This window comes from Lissotriton vulgaris, chromosome 8 (assembly GCF_964263255.1).
Source record: "Lissotriton vulgaris chromosome 8, aLisVul1.2, whole genome shotgun sequence".
In the NCBI taxonomy this organism is placed as follows: Eukaryota; Metazoa; Chordata; class Amphibia; order Caudata; family Salamandridae; genus Lissotriton; species Lissotriton vulgaris.
Genome location: NC_141696.1, coordinates 1,285,854,857 through 1,285,876,939, shown reverse-complemented (window position 1 = coordinate 1,285,876,939; position 22,083 = coordinate 1,285,854,857). Strand labels below are relative to the sequence as shown.

At 46.7% G+C, this 22,083-nt stretch overlaps 1 protein-coding gene across 2 annotated transcripts in view; it reads left to right on the top strand.

Annotated features, from left to right (window-relative positions):
* ZMYM2 (zinc finger MYM-type containing 2) overlaps nt 1-22,083 on the top strand; it is a 381,579-nt gene that overhangs the window by 189,560 nt on the left and 169,936 nt on the right. For both annotated transcript variants that reach the window (XM_086935215.1, XM_086935214.1), the window contains exon 4: nt 5,169-5,334. In XM_086935215.1, the coding sequence (XP_086791341.1) occupies nt 5,169-5,334 (166 nt within the window). The remainder of the gene's footprint in view (nt 1-5,168; nt 5,335-22,083) is intronic.

The window sequence follows — 22,083 nt, the reverse complement described above, 5'->3', positions numbered from 1 at the left end:
GTTTCAGTGTAGCCGGAAGAGAATTCCACAGCCTGGGGGCAACGCAGGAGAAAGAGCATCCGCCCATTCTCGTCAGTTTGAAGCGCGGAATCTAAGTTGCCATGAGGAATGTTCCCATGAGGCACATGGTCAAGACTGATTTGCATATAGCTGGCTCTGAACTGGGGTGGCGAAGTGACCCAAAGAACGGTGATTGATTCAACCCAGATCTGTGACTGGGGGTGAGTGTCTGAAAAGTTTCAGCGCTGTCCCATCATCTCCTTGTGTTTGCTTGGTGCAATACTTGGCAGATAGACCCCCTCCAGGCAAAAATGTCTGATATTTAGTTTTATTTGTTCCTAGCCTGTAAAGCTTTGCTCTGGGCACAGTTAAAGGGTACCTTTCAGCTCTTTCAGACTTTTTGCAGGTGCTGGATCAGTCTGTCACAATGGACCTTAAGTTGGTCCTCACATTTCTGATCTACATTCCCTTTGAGCCGTTTCACAGATGTCCTTTGTGACTTCTCACCTTCAAGACAGTGTTCCACCTCTCCATAACATTGATGCGGCATGTGAGTGATTTTCAAGCTTTCTATCAACCTGTCATACACCACCTTCTTCCCTGAGAAGCTTGTTTTCTGGACACAGGCTTCTTTCATGCCTAAAGTTGTGACGCCATTCCATGTTAGTTAAGCATCACCATACCGACGTTCTAAGCTCCGCCTCACCCCTTTAAGGAGGAGAGACTTCATGAGAGCTCTCCGCTTTCATACTGATTGTATCAAAGAACACCAAGTTGGATGATAAGCTCATTATATGTTTCTATGAAGTGGAAAAATTCAAAGCTGTGCAGAAGAGGACCATCTCTTGCTGTATCAAGCTTTGCATTAGGATCTACTACATACTGGTCAAAAAGCAGCCTCCTCGAGTGCCTGGTCATTCTATCAGGGCCAAAGCTGCTGCCACTACATTGGCATGCAGGATCCCTGTCCTGGATGTTTGTCTGACTGCTGTGTGGGCGTCCCTCCATCCGTTCACAAACTACTATTGTCTGGACAGTCAGGTTTGCAGAGAGAGGCATTTTGCCCCTTCGGTCCTGCAGGACTTTCTTGTTCGAGCCCATTCACAGACCTACCTTCAAATAGGTACTGCTTTGATATCTATTCAGAAGGTAAGGATTCTGCGGCTAGAAGCCTCTATCAGAAGAACAAGTTACTTACCTTCACTAACATGCTCTCTGGTAGAAACTCGTATATAGTCACAAATCCCTCAGTGATACTCCCAACCTTCCTGCTCTGTGATTGGACTCTATCCTTAATAAGGGTAAGTAACTTGTTCTGCACTGCTACTTTAGTGGATGGCACAATAGGTTCTGTGTCCACAGGTGGCATTTGACTTCCAGTCCCTGGGTATTCTTTCTACACCCATATATTTGGGACTTGCAGGGAACTTAAATATGTCAATCATGAATAGCCAATGTAACTGATCCTACGACTACAACGGGTCCAAAATCTGGCAGCGAGAACTCTGGTCGGCCTCCCTCGCAGATGTTCTGCTAGAGCAACGATTGGAAGACTACATTGGCTCCCGATTGCCTTGCGGATCAAATTCAAAGCCCTTGTCACGGCATTTAAAATTCTTAAAACCGGGAGACCGGCTTTACTGCGTCCACTGCTTACTTGGTACCTGCCCCCCCCGGAGCTTGCGCTCGTTGGGGCAACATCTGGTGAAGATACCACGTACCAAACTATGCCGGATGGGTGGTCGCTCCTTCCGGCTGTTAGCGGCCAAACTATGGAACTCCCTACCGGCCCAAATTCGTGGAATGGAGAATCTGCTGGCTTTTCGGAAAGCCATTAAGACCTTCCTTTTTTCACTTCCATAGGCTTCTCCATTCACCTGACTGTCCTTGAGTTTCTGTTTTCTCTGATCTAGCAGCGCCGGGACGCCTCTTTGCTGGGGCAGCTGTTGCGCTTTATCAAATCCCTAGCATAGCATAGCATAACTATGTTTAGAGGTGTAGGAGAGTAGGGTCTGCAATCCTATGATCACCCAGATTTTTTGCTTTTGTTTCACTGGTTTACGACTTTCTCTGGCTGTGGGCCTGCCAATCAGACCCACAGCCTGGCTGTTCTCTCTCTAAATTACAACATGTACCCTAGGTGCATTTACCAATTGGTACTTGGCCACCTTATCAGACCCTGTAACTCAGGGCATAGGTGTACCCAGGGCCTACCAGGGGCTGAAGCATGTATTATGCCACCCCTGGCTGGCCTCCTAAATTTGACACAACTGGCTGCATGACAGCTGGGGCAAAGTCGTGTAATCACCCTTTGCTGTAGATATAGTATACCTATATCTAACCCTAAAAATGGACACACAGATTCCTATCAGTCACTCCTATGGCAGGCCTTGACAATCCGGAAGGCAGAGTGCTTGGAATCGTGTGAGATGGTGCTCTGGCATGAGCTGAGCCTGTCTGCAGCTTGCGGAACCAAGTCCTAATAGCTGTTCCATGATATTGCATACCATATACTCTTAAGTGCATTATAATCCTCGCGGTTAAATGCTATCTTTGGTATTGCTTTATCAAAACATGTCGAGTAAGGTGTCATACGAATTGGAATACTAACCCCTCGCCAATTCTGGCGACGGGGTTAGCATTCCACCCTTCTAGAGGGACACGACATGTATGTAACTGTGAACCCCGGTTAAAGTTAAACGAAGCCTCAGCTCCACAAAATGGATGCTGCCACCACAGACACGAGTCTGACCCCCTGCAGCTGGGAGTCCTTCCAGCGAGGGGAGCCTGGACAAAGGGTTTCCTGTCAGGGGCGGTGCTAGCACCGTCCCAGACATGGTTTTGTGTATCCTGGGTAGGCAGGGCTTTACAGGAAGGTGACTGCTGAGTGGCACCCCGGTGCTCACTACGCATAGGCCGGTCAGAACCAGTTCCAGGGGCACACCAGCCCCTGGCCTGGGGAAAGTCCGGCATGGCAGAGGGGTGTAACCACCCCCCTCCTAGTCCCACCCATAGGCAGGACCTAGTCACCGGGTCAGCCCCTTTTTTTAGTATAAAGATAGGAGCGGGCCCCCTGTTCAAATTAGATCATCTTTGGAATCAAGACACGACTTTCTGCGAAAGACATCAAGATTTCCTTCTTCAAGATTCTCCCTTGTGTATAAGGAGTAGTCACCCTGCATCCACAGGCACCATCCTAAAGAACACTGCGGTCTGCTGCAAGTCCTTCTTCACGAATCCGACGACCCAGCTCGACGAGACCCGGCTTCCCTGGCACCTCTGACCTCTACTCACCTCTACAGCAAAGCTGAGAACTGTGAGTGCGACGAGACCTCGAGGGACCGACGATCGCCAAGACTGCACGACTTCTTTGTACCAAGCCCACCGTGTGCTCCACTGGTGAGTCCTTTGGGGTCCGAGAAGCCCCAACCCTGAGCAGCTCCAGCACCGAAGATCAGCCCTCCAGCATCTCCACGATCTGCGTGGGGCCCTTCTGCTTTTGCGTGCTCACCGCGCTGTGTGGCTACTAGCCGGCTGGCTTGTGGCCTTCTTCACGACGCCCGACGACATCACTGCTGCTGGTCTGGTTGCTCCAGACTGGCCCTTGCTTCCTTCTTCGAGAGGCAACCCGGACCCTCCTGGTCCACTCCAGACGCCATTTTGAGTCCACCGTGTGGGCTTGAATTTGCCAAGGCTTTGTTGCCCAATCCTGGGTCCAGCGACGCCGACAGCTTCATCCATCGTGGGACAGCTCGCTCCTCCATCCTGGTCGCCGACAACGCCTCCTGGTCCGTGAGATCTGCGAACACAGCGTCACCCACTCACCTAGTCGAGGTGGCTACCATCCGGTGCCCTCCTGGTGCCCACTGACTACTGGCTAGTAGTCTCGAACTTGGTCCCCTCTGCTTTCAGGTGTCATCTTCCTTCGATCCAGGCTTGGATCCATCGAACTTTCTTCACTGGTCGCCTGCCAGCAACTTCTTTCTTCCAGGCTCCTGGTCCGTCTACGAGGATTCCCGACGTCTTTTGAGACCTATGCAGCTGCAGCTCCTGGGCTAGTTAACTTCGGCATTTCGGTGCCCCAGCATAGCCTCACTATCCAAGGGTCAGAATCCACTTTCGTTTTCCTCCTACCAGGTCGGGTTCGCCCGAGAACACTAACTTTGTCTTTACTAGCTACCATAGACTTTGTCCCGCATCACGCGTGAGAGTGCACACTCTGCACCCGAGTCCCCTGGGTCTCCTAGAAGTAATCTGAAGATTCTATAGTCAAGATCTAGCGATTCCAAAGCCTATTAGTACTGTACTTACCTGCTAGTAATTTCGCATTCCACTTTCAGAGTATATGGTTTTCCGTGCCCCTTGGGCATTTGTATATACTGTGCGAACTTAAGTATTTTCGTAAGAGTTTTGTGTTGTGCTTAGTACCCTGTCCTCATAAAGAGTACAGGGCTGTTGTGATTTAAATAAATACACTGTTTATTTTCATAACACTTGTGTGGTGTCCTTTCACTTGGTATTCAAGGGGTATATGTGTGGTAAACAGCTGGCTTAACACGCCCTCTCGAGTCTTTAGCCTTAGACTGCTCGTATCCATGCTACTAGGATAGCTGGTCTATAAGGTTGACTTGCAACCAATCATCAATAAGGGTTGCTGGACTGATACATAGTGTTCACTAGAATAGTGACCACTGCATATCAGGCCACCTTCTCACAAGAGGTAGCTCAGACACTTTTTCTGGTTAGCAGGAAGTGCACAGAGTCCTAAAACAAGCAAAAATAGAGTTCAGGCAAAAACTCTGTGGTGACCATAGAGAGAAGCAGATTTCCTACACTTGGTATTCTACGATCTCTGTTAGATTCCTGCAATAGTCTGTTTGCGAATTTATGAATGCTGTATTTTTTTATTGGTAAAGGAAAAGAAATCGTAGAAAATGTTGCGCTCCAGCATGCAACGTTTTCTTCTTTAAGTTGTTCAGCAATGTTAGATAGCAAATCGATTAACCGTTGTTGAAGATGGAAAGTTGTGAAAACGCATTTTTGACATTCCGCTTATTGTAGGTAGCAAAGAGGATTTTAGAGATTTAAGTCATGTAATTTTGGTCAGAACCTAGTGACTGTAATTGAGAAGATTTACAATGACTAATAGCATTTTGTTTTTATCACAGGGGCCAAAAAGAAAAGCTGTTTCTGATTTCCGGTCTCCAGATGACAGCCCGGACAATTCTGAATGCAGTTTTCCATTAAAATATGCATATGGGGTGAATGCATGGAGATGTTGGGTCAAAACCAGGATGTCCGATGACAAATCAGGATTTAATGAGCTTCCATTTAGTATGTATACTTCTCATCTGAATCTGATCTGCAAAATATTATCAGTCATTAAAAAGTATTTTTTTCAACTTGATTCATTAGATTTCTGTTTCTCAAACAATCATTGTTTTAAAGGAAATATACTCTGTCTGCTGTACATGTAATAGGGCTTTACCTTTACATCCATACTTGTGTATCCTGTAATGTTCCTTTTCAGTCTAGTAAATCTATCAAATTATAAAGGGGTTGAAGACTGGGAATTAGGACCCTCGTAAGGCTACCTTGTCCAGATAGTTATTCACATCGTAACGCGTCTTATGTGGCATATATTTATAAATGTGTACGGTTAACATGCCACAAGGATATTGTTTCCTCATAGGTTTTGTAGTAGACAGGAAGGCATGTAGCAATCATTAATAATATACCACAACTGCTGTAAATTATAGCTGGTTCTATTCTCCAGTTAAGTGGTACTCCGTGTATTGATATTGTAAAAATAAAGCGGAAATCCGCTCGGTCAGGTTTCAAGTCTTAAGCATCTGATTTCAGCTAGATTTCACTAGTTCATGCTGAACGTACTTGTATGTACACCAAGGCACAAATTGTGAAAAATAAATAAAATGTGGTCTCTGTTGAAAAGCTAATTTTGGAAAAGATATTCTCAGATATTTGAAGACAGTGATTAATATTAACTGGGTTTGGATGTGATTTAGAGCACAAAGATTACCCCTATAAATCACTCCCTTGTTTGTACAACTCAGAGTTGCATACATGGAGAATATTTGAGCACTACAGTGACATGCTATTAACCCATCAATCAGTGTGAGTACATACAGCCTTTACTCTACACTGACTGGATAGTTCCTGCCGATAGTTCACTGGTAATTATTCAAACTAAGCTTTATGTCCTGATTGTTTAGCTGGTTCAGGATGCCACTGAGCACTCCTGTCTGGCTCCCTTTCCCAGGCACTTTTGGTTATTCATTTCAAGGCTGGCATAGAAAGGGTTTGTTGCTTGGCTGCTCAGTAGTAAACTCTTCGACTACATGGTGCAAAAAATTGAAAAGATGACAAAATATAATTGTGTGGATGTTCTACAGCAAAGATTGGAGAGAAATACGGGAAACATCGAAGGTTGACCGATTTTTAGGAGAGCAAAAGAGTGGGCCTACTGTTTCAGCAGGAGACCAAAGAGCTTCTTGCAGTTCTGCATCCCTTATGTGCCGGTGACCGAGATAGGGTTGGTACAACAGGGATGCCTTTCTTGTATAGTTACATTTGACCTTCAGAGGGTGTGATTCAATTAATGCTCTTGATCCCTTTCGCAAGTGCGCACTAAAAGTGGAAGAGGGCAGACTTGGGCATTTTCAGAATAAAGAATCTGTCTAGAATGATAGTGGTGGGGAAAAGATGGACGTTATCGTAAAGCAAGTTATGAACATACATGCTCCTAAGGATGATTTGTACATGGGAGAGCAAGCAATTGTTACACAAGCTTTTAAGGATGACTTGTGCTTTAGGGAGGCTCAACATAAATGTTAAAAAGGCTTGTGGCAAAATGAGAAACCTTGTACCATATTCTTAATAGACATTTTCCTAAAGCTATTTCCATTATTTTATTTTTAGGTCTCGGCTAGCGAAGGCTGCGCACATGCGCAGTCTCGATGGCGAGATTCAATGAGATAGAGGATTGTTCACTAGCGAGGTTAAGCCCCGCCCCTCTTCTCCATTGGCTGGCCTCATAAACTGTACCAGCCATCGGAGAAGAGGTCCTGGTGACGTTCTTCTTTCTCAGTAAGCCCCGTCCTTTTCAGACGGGGCTCCTTGACTTACTGCTGGCGTAAAAGGTTTCTTATCTTCTTTATGGGTCCAGATGGCCCCATTAAGAAGATAAAGAACCTTTTATGCCAGCAGAAAGTCAGGCGCTTGTTCTGAGCGCTTGTTGTTCTCACGCGCTAGAAACTCAAGTATGTCTGCTCCATGGCCTTCTGAGATCCCATACTTTGTACGCAAACATACAAATGTTCCTCGTAATGGTAATAGTTTTTGGACAGTAACATAAAACCTACTGATGGTAGAATACAAATAAAAGTGTAGTCTTTCCAAGCCCTGCCGAGGACTTCGCTTGGGAAAATCAGTCAATGAGGTGGCATAATGTAACTGGGACTTTCAGCTGTGTTTTTTTAGAAGTAGAACAGGGCAAGGAGTTGTGGCCTAACGGCCAAAGCTGCCGATTTTGGAACTCGGAATCCAGGTTCGAGTACCAGCATCAATCACCATACTGTGATTCAAATCACGTAATCTGCCTGTGCCTTTATATATGAATCAGACATTCTGTAATAGAATCTGACGTTCATGTAAAACGCTATAATTACCGTGGTCCAAGTTTGTGCTATATTAAAAACACAAAACTGTAAAAAAATAAAAATCTAGATTATAGAAATGGTCTCGCTTCAAACTGAATTCAGATCTGAAAAATCTCGCACCTCTTTCTATAACAGCGTCTGGCTAAAAGTGTATCTGGTCCTCGGCAAAGCCGTTGCTGAACCCCTGCCCCCGTCCTTCTTGCTTTATTGGCCGTGGCCAGTGGCCCATGGGCCCAGCTGGACACCTCCGTTTACTTCGTCAAAGCAGAGCGGCCTGCGCGTTGATTGCATCACTGCACAATGTCACTTGTGGGGTTTTGTCATTTCCTTGGGGGGCTGGTGTGACAAAACTCTAATGACGTGAACCTGGGATCAGAGTTAGGCATCAGAAGGGTCCCGAGGGATCAGAGAGGTGTCAGCCACTGCGCCTTTCTGCTTAGTCGGCTGCTGGACTCTCCAACAAGTTTAATTTACTTCTTGCTGGGCTTTCAAGGCATTGAGCCCTCACACCACCACGGCCTGGTTCCTGTTGGTCTCTTGTTGGACGCTCTAGTCACCAGAGCAAGGCATTACGGAAGATTCCAGAGGCACAGGTAAACTTATTCAAACGTTTCAATGGTTATAGATGCTTGCCCTACCATAACGCGCATTTACTGCCCGTCTTTTCAAGTAGTTGATTACGTAAACAGAAGGATGCTTGAGACCCAACCGTAAAGAAACATGAGTGATACAAAAAGTATGCAAAACATTAAACGGTCATTTAATTGAGTTTATATACAAGACCCTTGTGCCGCCAGTGCGTCACTTTTCATATGGGAAAAGTTATGTACCAGGCGGCGCAAGGGGCTTGTAAATAAGCCCCCTTAGCTAGGTATATTTCATTTTAGGCGGGTAGAGTAGCCGACGGGCTAGTGAAGGTAAATTATGTGATTGTAAGTACATTATTTGGTAAGCAGTGCTATAAGGCAGTCGGGCAGTCTTCTGGGTTATAGTTTCCTCCCAGACATGCTTGCTTCAGAGAAAGAAAACCAGTGGTGAGGGAAAATGGAAGGAAAAATACAAACCTTCCAAAATAAGTTACTTGACACAGTAAGCTAAAACAAAGTTAATATCTGGGAATGCCTGGTAATCACAAGGGGAGCCTTATAAAACGCAATCAAGTAAAATTACCTTATAAGTGGTTTTGTTGCAAGAAAAGTTGGAACCCTAAATGCTTATGTCCTGTACAGCAGACATTTACCTCTGGATCTCTATCTGAGATACTGTATTGCACTATTTTTTTTATTATTTTTAAACTCCTCAGGCTGCTGTGAAAACACTATCTTCCTTTTCAAAATCCACTATGTACATACCATGAATCTCCTCCACTGCCTTCTTGTGGCACCTTTTTGTAATACAGAAGTGTGCTAGAATGGCCTAAAAATTATTCACATTACTTACGATTTCAATGTTTTTCATAATGCACACTTTTATGTCTTGCATGTGCAGCTTCAGGTTTGCATTTTCTCTGTTTTGTTTTATCAAAAAGTAAAATGGGTGCTAATTTAGTGTGTCCAGACTTTCATAACGTAAAAACGGGCTAGCCATGGACATAGAATTAGGACTAAATGTGGACACTAATCAGTGCAGTGAACAGTTAGTCCTATTTCTATGTCAGTAGTTATACACACGACTATAAATGTGTATAAAAATCATCAGAACAGCGCTCTATATATCAAACCCAAGCATTGCAGAGGAAGTCTTTCATTTTCATGCTACAGACATACAACGGTCCCTGGTGTGAAGGGAGGGCCGGTGTGAACATGGGCCTTCTCAGCACAGTGGTAAATGCACATGCTCACTCTACCCTCTCACACACCTGGGACGTGTATTTATTTTTGTAAAAAGTGTTGAAATGCCTTGACAGTTGTCGAAAAAAACGGGAGTGTCTGGGCTAATCCAGGACGTCTGATCACCCTGTGCTAGTTTATAGTGCTACGGGCCGTGAATTTCTGCTGTGCATCCACTGCCTTCTGTCATTAAAAAGTAGGTAGACCACGTGGAAGGGCAAGAATGCACACACAAGGAGAACCCATCGAGGGAAATGGAGAACAAGCCACTTATGTTCAATCTTAAGTGAGCACATAGGTTTGCCCAACAGGACAACCATCTAGTCTGTAACCTTTGCTTTGTGAGAGATCACAGCACCGAGGGATGCAAAGCTTGCATCAAATTCCTCCCGAAGATTTTGAGACTAGGGGAAAGCAAAAGCAGGCACAGTAAGCCACCATGCAGACTCGAAAGAAAGAGAGGAAAGCAAAAACACATAGAACCCCATGGATCTCGTTGCAAGATACTAGTGGAGGGCATTGTAGGAAAGTGGGTTTCTGTTGGAGTAACCCCCCCCACACACACACACTTTTTCCCAGACTACTGATGCACTTTGACTTGATGTGCCCTGGGTCCCTGCCAATCGGGTTCCCAGGGCCTGTGTTGTTTCCCAAAACTAACCCAATTGGCATCTCTAGCCACTGGTCAGCCCCTGGTAAATGGTACCACAGGTACCCAGGGCACTGTGACTAGGGAAGACCCCTAAGGGCTGCAGCACTTATTGTGCCACCCTTAGAGGCCCTGTACCTTTACACACACACACACACACACCTTTTTGCAGTCTCCGTGTTTTGGTGCAGAACAAAGTGAAGAGTCAACATGACACACATCCCTGTGTGCCATGACTACAACCCACTGCCCTGGCATAGGTCAGCCACCCCTCTAGCTGGGTGCTCTATACCAGTGGTGAGGATACAGATGCATGAGCCCTGTACCCCTACAGTGTCCATTAAGAGTATATGGTGCTGGGAGTTTGTCATTACGAACTTCCCAGCACCATAATGGCTACACTGAAAACTGAGAAATTTGGTATCAAACTTCTCAGCACACATTAAACCCACACTGATGCCAGTGTGGGATTTAATGAAAAATGCACACAGAGGGACTTATTAGAGATGCCCCCTGAAAAACTACCAGCCTCTGGTGGGTTCCCTGACTGGTACATACCTGCTTGCCACCACAAGACATGTTTTTGGACCCCTGGGGTGGGAGCATTCGCTTCTTGAGCCCAGAAACAAAGCCTTTCCTGGGCGGAGGTGTTCACACCTCCCCCAGGCCAGGAAGAGCCATCTGTAGCAGGGGAGCTTCAAAGGCCTTGCAGCCTTTGCCATGCAACCCCCAGCCTCTCCTGCTATCAGGAGCAGGCGCATTCCTGTCTCCCCTCCTTTTCGGCAGGAAGACAGGCGGGAAAAATTAGCCAGCCCAGAAGATGTGCCCACCTCTGCCAACTCCACTCCTCAGGTGGGCGAGGAGAGGTGAAGCCCAGTCTCCAGGATTAGGGATTGTGCTCGCTCACACCCCTCCCACCCACCATCACGTGGGGTGAGCACACCAAGGGTGTAGTAAGCCTAAGGCCAGTAGCCCATTGGCTTCTGACCTCAAGACCCCTAAAACGCCCCCTAAATACAGTATGTTTGAGGCATGTGGGCTGCTGAATTCATATCTCTGCATAGGTCGCCGCCTAGTGTTGGGTCCGGATGATTGCACTTTGTTGTCTTGGAAGAGTCTTCGAAGTATCACGAGATAGGTGACTCCTCCACTGGACTACAGTGCGCATGGGCATCTTCTCCATTCTCAGATTGTTTTTTTCCGCCATTGGGTTCGGATGCTAACTCCTATACTCCAACTTCGGAATCGAAAACAAAACTTTTCTAAAGGCCAGAAGGCCTTCGACTCCGTTCGGTACCTCTCTACTCGATCCAACCTTCCATCTCGAATCGGTCGTCGATGCGGGCCGTTGGGCCTGTTTGACGCCACGTGAGCCAACCGTTGATGGAAAGAAGCCAGTTTAAAAGGTGACCACAATGCCAGTCCAAGTTCCCACATACTGATGAACACTCAGTATGCAACAAGTGCCTTTCCCCAGACCATAGGGAAGAAACCTGCCCAGCCTGCGCCCAGTTTCGATCCAAGAAAACTATTCGAAACCGACGGGCCGCTAGGCAAGAAATGCAGCGACAGGCACCGGATCCGGACAACATCTGCGACAATGACCAGGATCTACCGGAAGCTCCAGACTCGGACCTAGAAATCGTCACCGTCGAAGACTACTCAGACTCTGATGACGACATCCCACCGGGGCAAATCGTGAGTACCCTGCCCCGACACCAATTAGCCCGTCACCAAAGGCTCCGGTCGAGGCATCGCCAAAAGGCCTTAGCCAAGATCATAAAAAAGTTTCGCAAGCCCCGCCATCTGGCTCGGCTCCGAAATCGAAACCAAAACCTTCAGAGACCCCAGGGCCCAGTACCATCGTCCCGAAGAAGGTTCCAGAGCCAAAGAAGGTTGTCGACCCGATGGGCGATGATCCAAAAAAGGCCGTACAGCCAAAGAGCGTTGAGCCAAAGAAGACTGTCGACCCCAAAAAGGCCGTTCAGCCAAAAACTGTCGACCCCAAAAAAGTGGTCGAACCGAACAAAGGCACACAGCCGAAGGTCGCCGAACCGATGAAGGTCGCCGACCCGAACAAGCCTACTGTTCCTAAATCCGTCGACCAGGCAAACGGTGCCGTACCGAAGCCCGTACCAAGGCCAGAAAAACCTGTCGACCCAAAGATAACTGCTCCAAAGACACCAGTCGATCCAAAAACGAACATCGACTCGGAAAAGGACACTCATCCAAAGAAGCCTACGGAGCACAAAAAACGCGTCAAACCGAAAGTTCCGGTCGACCCGAAGACACCCGTCGACCCGAAGACACCCGTCGACCCGAAGACACCCGTCGACCCGAAGACACCCGAAGACACCCGTCGACCCGAAGACACCCGTCGACCCGAAGACACCCGTCGACCCGAAGACACCCGTCGACCCGAAGACACCCGTCGACCCGAAAAAACCCGTCGACCCGAAAAAGGGCCCGAGCCGAAGAAATCCAACAAAACGCCAATTCGTCAAAAAACCAGGTGTTACCGACCCAAAAAAGTCTAACACTCAACCCAGGACTGTAGAGGAAGAACTATTCCACCCAGATCCATCAGACGACCAGGCAAACCTATATATTAATCCAGAGACTCGTAAAGTTACCATCCTGCATAGGAAAAAGAGGTCTTTGGACTTTGAACCTTATTCCCCTATTCCATTGAAGAAAAAGGACTTAGGCACTTCTCCCTCTAGACCCTTCATCCCTTTTCAACCTATCATGCCTACTACACCTTTTGCTCCTTACTCTCCTTCTCACCATGGGGACAATGAGGGGAACACAGGGGATGAGCCACAGCCTCTATATGATTTCCCACAGGATCCTGAACCACAAGAGGAACCTTGGGAAGAGCCCACAGACCCTTACAACACTCATCCCATCCCTGATGTACCCATTTATCCTACTAAGCCGTCACCTACTAATGACACCGTAATCTTTAATCAACTAATAGACAGGGCAGCACAATTCCACAATGTGGACATGCATAATGACCCTGTGGAGGAAGACTTCTTATTTGACACATTCCCTACAGCAGAAAGAAGTGTCAGAACACTTCCCATGCTAAAACACGCACCTGACATATTTAAGGATACAGCCAGGGCACGGGTCATCAATCCCAGAATAGAAAAAAAGTATAGGGCAGCTTCTACAGACCCTACTTACATCAAAGGGCAGTTGCCACTAGACTCACTGGTAGTGGCTAACGCATGTAAAAGAGCCAACTCCAGACAACAGGGGAAGCACCTCCCCCTGACAGAGTCAAAAGTACTGGAGGCATCAGGCAAAAGGGTAGCAGCACAAGCCTCCAACTCATAGAGGATTGCTAATGCACAAGCCCTACTGGCTCGTTACGACCGGGTGCACTATGATCAGCTCGAAAGCCTAATGCAGCACCTACCTGAGCCTTTTAAAGCACAAGCTAATGATCTCATACAAGAGGGAAAATTCATATTAAACGCCTCCATCAAATGTGTGCTTGACGCGGCAGACACCACAGCTAGGTCAATTAACACTAGCGTCTTACTACGCAGACATGAATGGCTTCGTATTTCCGGTTTTAAAAATGAGGTGCAGTCCACCATTCTTAACCAACCTGTCAATCAGGACTTTCTATTTGGCCCTGCTGTCGACACCATTTTGGATAAAATGAAAAAAAGACACAGGAACCGCAAAATCATTGGGTGCATTGCAATTTCTGCAACATAGGGGCTCCTTTCGTCGTTCCTCATACAGAGCAAATACACGAGGAAATACCTTGCAAACATCTGCCTCATACAAACGTAACACATATGGTTCCTTCAACAAGAACACAACCAGAGGAGGTTACAGAGGTAACAATAATAAGGGAAGAGGATGTGGAGGCAATAACACCAGAGCCTCCACTCCCACAAAACGGTAACTTCATTACGATACCTCCAGACCACTTAACACCGGTCGGAGGCAGACTCCAACAGTTCCTACCTGTCTGGCACGCAATTATCATGGACAGGTGGGTGAGAGAAATTATCCAGTATGGTTATTGCCTAGAACTGACTTCTACACCACCAAACATACCACCCAGACATCGTCCTATGTCCACGGGACACATCACCCTGCTACAACAAGAGGTGAAATGCATGCTGGAAAAGGGGGCCATAGAGCAAGTCCCTTTCCATTAACAAGGGACAGGAGTATACTCCCTTATTCCAAAGAAGGACGGTTCCCTCAGACCAATATTGGACCTCAGACCCCTAAATCAATATATACTATCGGAGCACTTCCATATGATCACACTACAACAAGTGCTCCCGTTGCTACAACAACAAGATTTTCTAGCAACACTGGACCTCAAAGATGAGTGTTTTCACATACCCATCCATCCAGCTCATAGAAAAAACCTCAGGTTCACAATAGAAGGTCAACACTACCAATTCAAGGTTTTGCCCTTCGGGGTTACCACTGCTCCAAGAGTGTTTACAAAATGCTTAGCAACAGTGGCAGCACATCTCAGGAGGCAACACGTCCATGTGTACCCTTACCTGGACGATTGGCTAATACAAGCAAAATCGTACCAACAATGTGCAGCACACACGTCTCAAACAATTCAGTTGCTACACATCCTAGGCTTTTCAATCAACTAGACAAAATCGCATCTGCAACCATCCCACGTACAGCAATACCTGGGAGCCACTATAAACACCTCCGTGGCAAAGGCATATCCAAACTCAGCAAGGATAGCCAGTATGCAGATACTCATTCGGAAATTCCAGCCACAACACTCTCTGCCAGCTCAAGTCTTTATGCAGCTCATAGGCATGATGGCCTCCTGCATATTCATTGTCCCCCATGCCAGACTTCAAATGCTCCCATTACAGGAATGCCTAGAACGTCAATGGAACCAGGCTCAAGGACAACTAAAAGACCGAGTCGCGCTCACAACTCTCTGCAGTGGTGGAACCCACAAAACCTTTCCAAGGGGCGACTGTTCCAAGAGCCGGTTCCACAACTAGTACTAACAGCGGACGCATCACTGACAGGCTGGGGAGCCCATCTCCTTCAATACATAGTACAAGGGCTCTGGACACCCAAAAAGAAAAAGCTGCATATCAACCAACTAGAATTGCTAGCAATATTTCTAGCCCTAAAAGCATTTAAAAAATACTTGTACAACAAGACGGTGTTGATCCGGACGGACAACATGACCGCAATGTACTGTATCCAAAAACAGGGAGGAACGCACTCTCCAGAGCTGTCCCATCTGGCACAAAGCATATGGAAGTGGGCGATTCCCAAAAACATTTTTCTCCTAGCAGAGCACCTTCCGGGCAAGGACAATCAGATTGCCGACCTGCTCAGCAGGCACAGCCAGCAACTACACGAATGGGAGATTCCCCCCAAGTTCTCCAGCCATTCTTCAAAGAGTGGGGTCACCCAGAAATAGACATGTTTGCCACAAAAGAAAACTCCAAATGCCAGTACTTTGCTGCCAGATTCCCACATCCGTTGTCACAGGTCAATGCGATATGGATGAACTGGTCAGGCAGATTTGCATACGCTTTTCCCCCAGCACCGCTAATCCCGCTGGTGGCACGCAAACTGCGGCAACACTCACTCACGCTGATCCTAGTTGCTCCCACATGGGCGAGACAACCGTGGTACACCTCGTTCCTAGAAATTTCAGTAGTTCTTCATCAAAGACTGTGCCTTGCACCCCATCTTCTAACTCAGAACCATGGAGAAATCAGACACCCAGATCCCAATCCGATGTACCTAGCGATCTGCCTCCTGAGGTCTTAGAGTTTGGATACCTCAACTTGCCCCCAGACCGCATGAACATTATTAGGGAGACAAGACTACCAACTACACAAGCGTGCTATGCAGCTAAATGGAAAAGATTTGTTATTTACTGCAACAATAACCAAATCAACCCTTTAGACACTTCCATACAAAACATTATATGTTACCTGCTCCATCTACAAATATGTAACTTAGCATACTCTTCTATATGACTACACCTCGCTGCTATAGCAGCATACCTTCAAAACAGGCAACACCTTTCACTGTTTAGTTGTACCAGCAATCAAAGCCTTAATGGAAGGTCAAAAAAGGGTGATCCCCCAAGACACCCCCCTTCCCCAGTCTGGAATCTAAATATAGTACTAACCAGACTTATGGGCCCTCCTTTCGAACCTCTACACTCATGCGAACTACAATTTTTAACGTGGAAGGTTGCATTTTTGGTTGCCATTACCTCACTCAGACGAGTGAGCGAATTACAAGCACTAACAATTCAAGAACCTTTCATGCAGGTACATGCCAACAGGGTGGTTCTTAGAACCAACCCGAAGTTCATGCCTAAGGTTGTATCCAATTTCCATATCAACCAATCAATAGAACTGCCGGTTTTCTTTCAAAATCCACAGTCAGTAGCTGAAAGAGCCCTACACAGATTCGATGTTAAAAGAGCTTTACTTTATTATGTGGACAGAACTAAATTATTTAGGAAAACAAAACAACTGTTTGTTGCTTTTGCACCACAACACAAAGGAAATCCTATAAGTCAGGAATAGCCAGATGGATAGTTAAATGCATTAAAATGTGTTATCAAAAGGCAAAACGCACTTTAACCGTCCCCCCAAGAGCACACTCTACAAGGAAAATGGGGGCATCCATGGCTTTCCTGGGAAATGTTCCTCTTGAAGACATCCGTAAGGCAGCCACATGGACCACCATACACACTTTCACAAAACACTACTGTGTAGACGTGCAAGCTAAACAGCAAGCTGCTGTAGGCCAGGCTGTCCTCAAAACTCTTTTCCAAACTGCTGCAGCTGGCACGGGTAGCCACGGCTAGAGGAGATACTGCTATTCAGTCTATGCACAGATATGAATTCAGCAGCCCATATGCCTCGAACGGAATATGCTACTTACCAGTGTGCATCTGTTCTTGGCATGTAAGGCTGCTGACATTCATATCGCCCGCCCTCCTCCCCGATGCCATCTCTTACTTCACTATCTCCATCTCTGCCACAATGGCGAAAAACAATCTGAGGATGGAGAAGATGCCCATGCGCACTGTAGTCCAGGGGAGGAGTCGCCTATCTCTTGATACTTCGAAGACAACAAAGTGCAATCATCCGGACCCAACACTAGGCGACGATCTATGCACAGATATGAATGTCAGCAGCCCTACATGCCAAGAACAGATGCATACTGGTAAGTAGCATATTCCTTAGGGGGCAGCCCTAAACCAAGAAAGCAGATTCTCGTAACCTAAGAAGAACAAGCATTTGCAATGCAATGGTCTCGGCATCATTAAAGGTAGAGCTATTGGCATTGCTCATGACATTTCTTTTTTTTCTTTAAATCATAAATAAATGGCATTGTCATTTACATTGCCAATACACACCACTCTGCACCTGCACTCACTGCTCTGCACACTCACTCTGCACTCACTACTCTGCACTCACTACTCTGCACTCACTACTCTGCACTCACTACTCTGCACTCACTACTCTGCACTCACTACTCTGCACTCACTACTCTGCACTCACTACTCTGCACTCACTACTCTGCATTCTGCACACTCACTCTGCACTCACTACTCACTACTCTGCACTCACTACTCACTACTCTGCACTCACTACTCACTACTCTGCACTCACTACTCACTACTCTGCACTCACTACTCACTACTCACTACTCTGCACTCACTACTCTGCACTCACTACTCTGCACTCACTACTCTGCACTCACTACTCTGCATTCTGCACACTCACTCTGCACTCACTACTCACTACTCTGCACTCACTACTCACTACTCTGCACTCACTACTCACTACTCTGCACTCACTACTCACTACTCTGCACTCACTACTCACTACTCTGCACTCACTACTCTGCACTCACTACTCTGCACTCACTACTCTGCACTCACTACTCTGCACTCACTACTCTGCACTCACTACTCTGCACTCACTACTCTGCACTCACTACTCTGCACTCACTACTCTGCACTCACTACTCTGCACTCACTACTCTGCACTCACTACTCTGCACTCACTACTCTGCACTCACTACTCACTACTCTGCACTCACTACTCACTACTCTGCACTCACTACTCACTACTCTGCACTCACTACTCTGCACTCACTACTCTGCACTCTCTACTCACTACTCTGCACTCACTACTCTGCACTCACTACTCACTACTCTGCACTCACTACTCTGCACTCACTACTCACTACCCTGCACTCACTACTCTGCACTCACTACTCTGCACTCACTACTCACTACTCACTACTCTGCACTCACTACTCTGCACTCACTACTCACTACTCTGCACTCACTACTCTGCACTCACTACTCACTACTCTGCACTCACTACTCACTACTCTGCACTCAATACTCACTACTCTGCACTCACTACTCACTACCCTGCACTCACTACTCTGCACTCACTACTCACTACTCACTACTCTGCACTCACTACTCACTACTCTGCACTCACTACTCACTACTCTGCACTCACTACTCACTACTCTGCACTCACTACTCACTACTCTGCACTCACTACTCACTACTCTGCACTCACTACTCTGCACTCACTACTCTGCATTCTGCACACTCACTCTGCACTCACTACTCTGCACTCTGCACTCACTACTCTGCACTCACTACTCACTACTCTGCACTCACTACTCTGCACTCACTACTCTGCACACTCACTCTGCATTCTGCACACTCACTCTGCACTCATTCATTCATTCAAATTCCTTTATTCGGTACTTAAAAAGATACCATTAAAGTGCATAGCAAATACATACATACAATTTATATAAAAACAGTTAAAAAATTATTAAAAATTTCATATATATCTACAAAAAGGTACAGTTTGTCATTTTCAGGTAATGGGGGTTTCCGTCTGCGTTCAAGTGGAGTCTACAGATATTTCCCTCATGTTCCTCAATTTTATAGCAGATTTAATAAAGCTAATAACACTTAACAAAGTATGAGGATCTGGTGCCTTTTGCAAAAATAAAATGGCATCTTTGGCGTGCTTAAATTTTCGGTTTTTCAAGATCCTTACTAAAAACTTCTTTCTAGGTTCTGAAAACTCTGCACTCACTACTCTGCACTCTGCACTCACTACTCTGCACTCACTACTCACTACTCTGCACTCACTACTCACTACTCTGCACTCACTACTCACTACTCTGCACTCACTACTCACTACTCTGCACTCACTACTCTGCACTCACTACTCTGCACTCACTACTCACTACTCTGCACTCACTACTCACTACTCTGCAATCGCTACTCACTACTCTGCACTCACTACTCTGCACTCACTACTCTGCACTCACTACTCTGCACTCACTACTCTGCACTCACTACTCTGCACTCACTACTCACTACTCTGCACTCACTACTCTGCACTCACTACTCTGCACTCACTACTCACTACTCTGCACTCACTACTCTGCACTCACTACTCACTACTCTGCACTCACTACTCACTACTCTGCACTCACTACTCACTACTCTGCACTCACTACTCTGCACTCACTACTCTGCACTCACTACTCTGCACTCACTACTCTGCACTCACTACTCTGCACTCACTACTCTGCACTCACTACTCTGCACTCACTACTCTGCACTCACTACTCTGCACTCACTACTCTGCACTCACTACTCTGCACTCACTACTCTGCACTCACTACTCACTACTCTGCACTCACTACTCTGCACTCACTACTCACTACTCTGCACTCACTACTCACTACTCTGCACTCACTACTCTGCACTCACTACTCTGCACTCACTACTCTGCACTCACTACTCACTACTCTGCACTCACTACTCACTACTCTGCACTCACTACTCACTACTCTGCACTCACTACTCTGCACTCACTACTCTGCACTCACTACTCTGCACTCACTACTCTGCACTCACTACTCTGCACTCACTACTCTGCACTCACTACTCTGCACTCACTACTCACTACTCTGCACTCACTACTCTGCACTCACTACTCTGCACTCACTACTCTGCACTCACTACTCTGCACTCACTACTCTGCACTCACTACTCTGCACTCACTACTCTGCACTCACTACTCTGCACTCACTACTCTGCACTCACTACTCACTACTCACTACTCTGCACTCACTACTCTGCACTCACTACTCTGCACTCACTACTCACTACTCTGCACTCACTACTCACTACTCTGCACTCACTACTCTGCACTCGCGATGGACGGCAGAGGCAACGCGCAGAGATTACGTCACTAGTGCACAAACTGGATAATCCAGGGAGTGTCCCGGCCTTCAGGTATGCAAGTCCATCCGCCCGGCAAATCATGACTGGCTGGCGCTATTTCGTTAGCGCACGTAAAGCACCTGGCAGCCTGACCTCAACATGATGTGCCTCCATTGCTCAGCCTGACAGACACTCATGGTGCCATAGAAAGGCAGTTGCGGGGCACTGACGCCCTCACTGACCGAGTGCCCCTGGAAAGAGTAGAACTTTTTTTTCATGAGTTATGTTTAAAAGATGTTCTTGATGTCCATTCATTGCAGCAGATTTAAAATTTATTTGTAGCACTTCTGCCATTTCGAAGTGCTGGAAATAACAGAAATTGTTGTTACCCAATTTAATGGTACTCAGTTTAACCACCTTTAGCAGCTGTCTGCAGTGTTTCCATGCGTGTGCTGAACACATTGTTATTTACAACAAGGGGTGGTGAGGGACAGAGTCTCTGAATTAAACAGAATACTCTCACCCAGTCAAGAGATCAGGGCTAGATCCAACACAGTTTTTTAGCTCACTGCACCATCCCAGTTTCAGAACCTGGCTGTATGCAAATTAGTCTGTTCCTGTCCCAGTGCATGATGGGAACAGGGCAAACCAAACTACAAAAGCCAATTCTTACACTGGGAAGGAAACAAGCTACCGGGGACCGGTTTCTGGCATTTCAGCCTCTTCGGCCCGGCTTGCTTGAATCCTGATGGTGCAATGAGCAAGGGACTCACATCTGAGTATACCCTTCCACGCTTAGGGTGGACAAAAATATTTACAACAAGGGGTGGTGAGGGACAGAGTCTCTGAATTAAACAGAATACTCTCACCCAGTCAAGAGATCAGGGCTAGATCCAACACCGTTTTTTAGCTCACTGCACCATCCCAGTTTCAGAACCTGGCTGTATGCAAATTAGTCTGTTCCTGTCCCAGTGCATGATGGGAACAGGGCAAACCAAACTACAAAAGCCAATTCTTACACTGGGAAGGAAACAAGCTACCGGGGACCGGTTTCTGGCATTTCAGCCTCTTCGGCCCGGCTTGCTTGAATCCTGATGGTGCAATGAGCAAGGGACTCACATCTGAGTATACCCTTCCACGCTTAGGGTGGACAAAAATATTTACAACAAGGGGTGGTGAGGGACAGAGTCTCTGAATTAAACAGAATACTCTCACCCAGTCAAGAGATCAGGGCTAGATCCAACACCGTTTTTTAGCTCACTGCACCATCCCAGTTTCAGAACCTGGCTGTATGCAAATTAGTCTGTTCCTGTCCCAGTGCATGATGGGAACAGGGCAAACCAAACTACAAAAGCCAATTCTTACACTGGGAAGGAAACAAGCTACCGGGGACCGGTTTCTGGCATTTCAGCCTCTTCGGCCCGGCTTGCTTGAATCCTGATGGTGCAATGAGCAAGGGACTCACATCTGAGTATACCCTTCCACGCTTAGGGTGGACAAAAATATTTACAACAAGGGGTGGTGAGGGACAGAGTCTCTGAATTAAACAGAATACTCTCACCCAGTCAAGAGATCAGGGCTAGATCCAACACCGTTTTTTAGCTCACTGCACCATCCCAGTTTCAGAACCTGGCTGTATGCAAATTA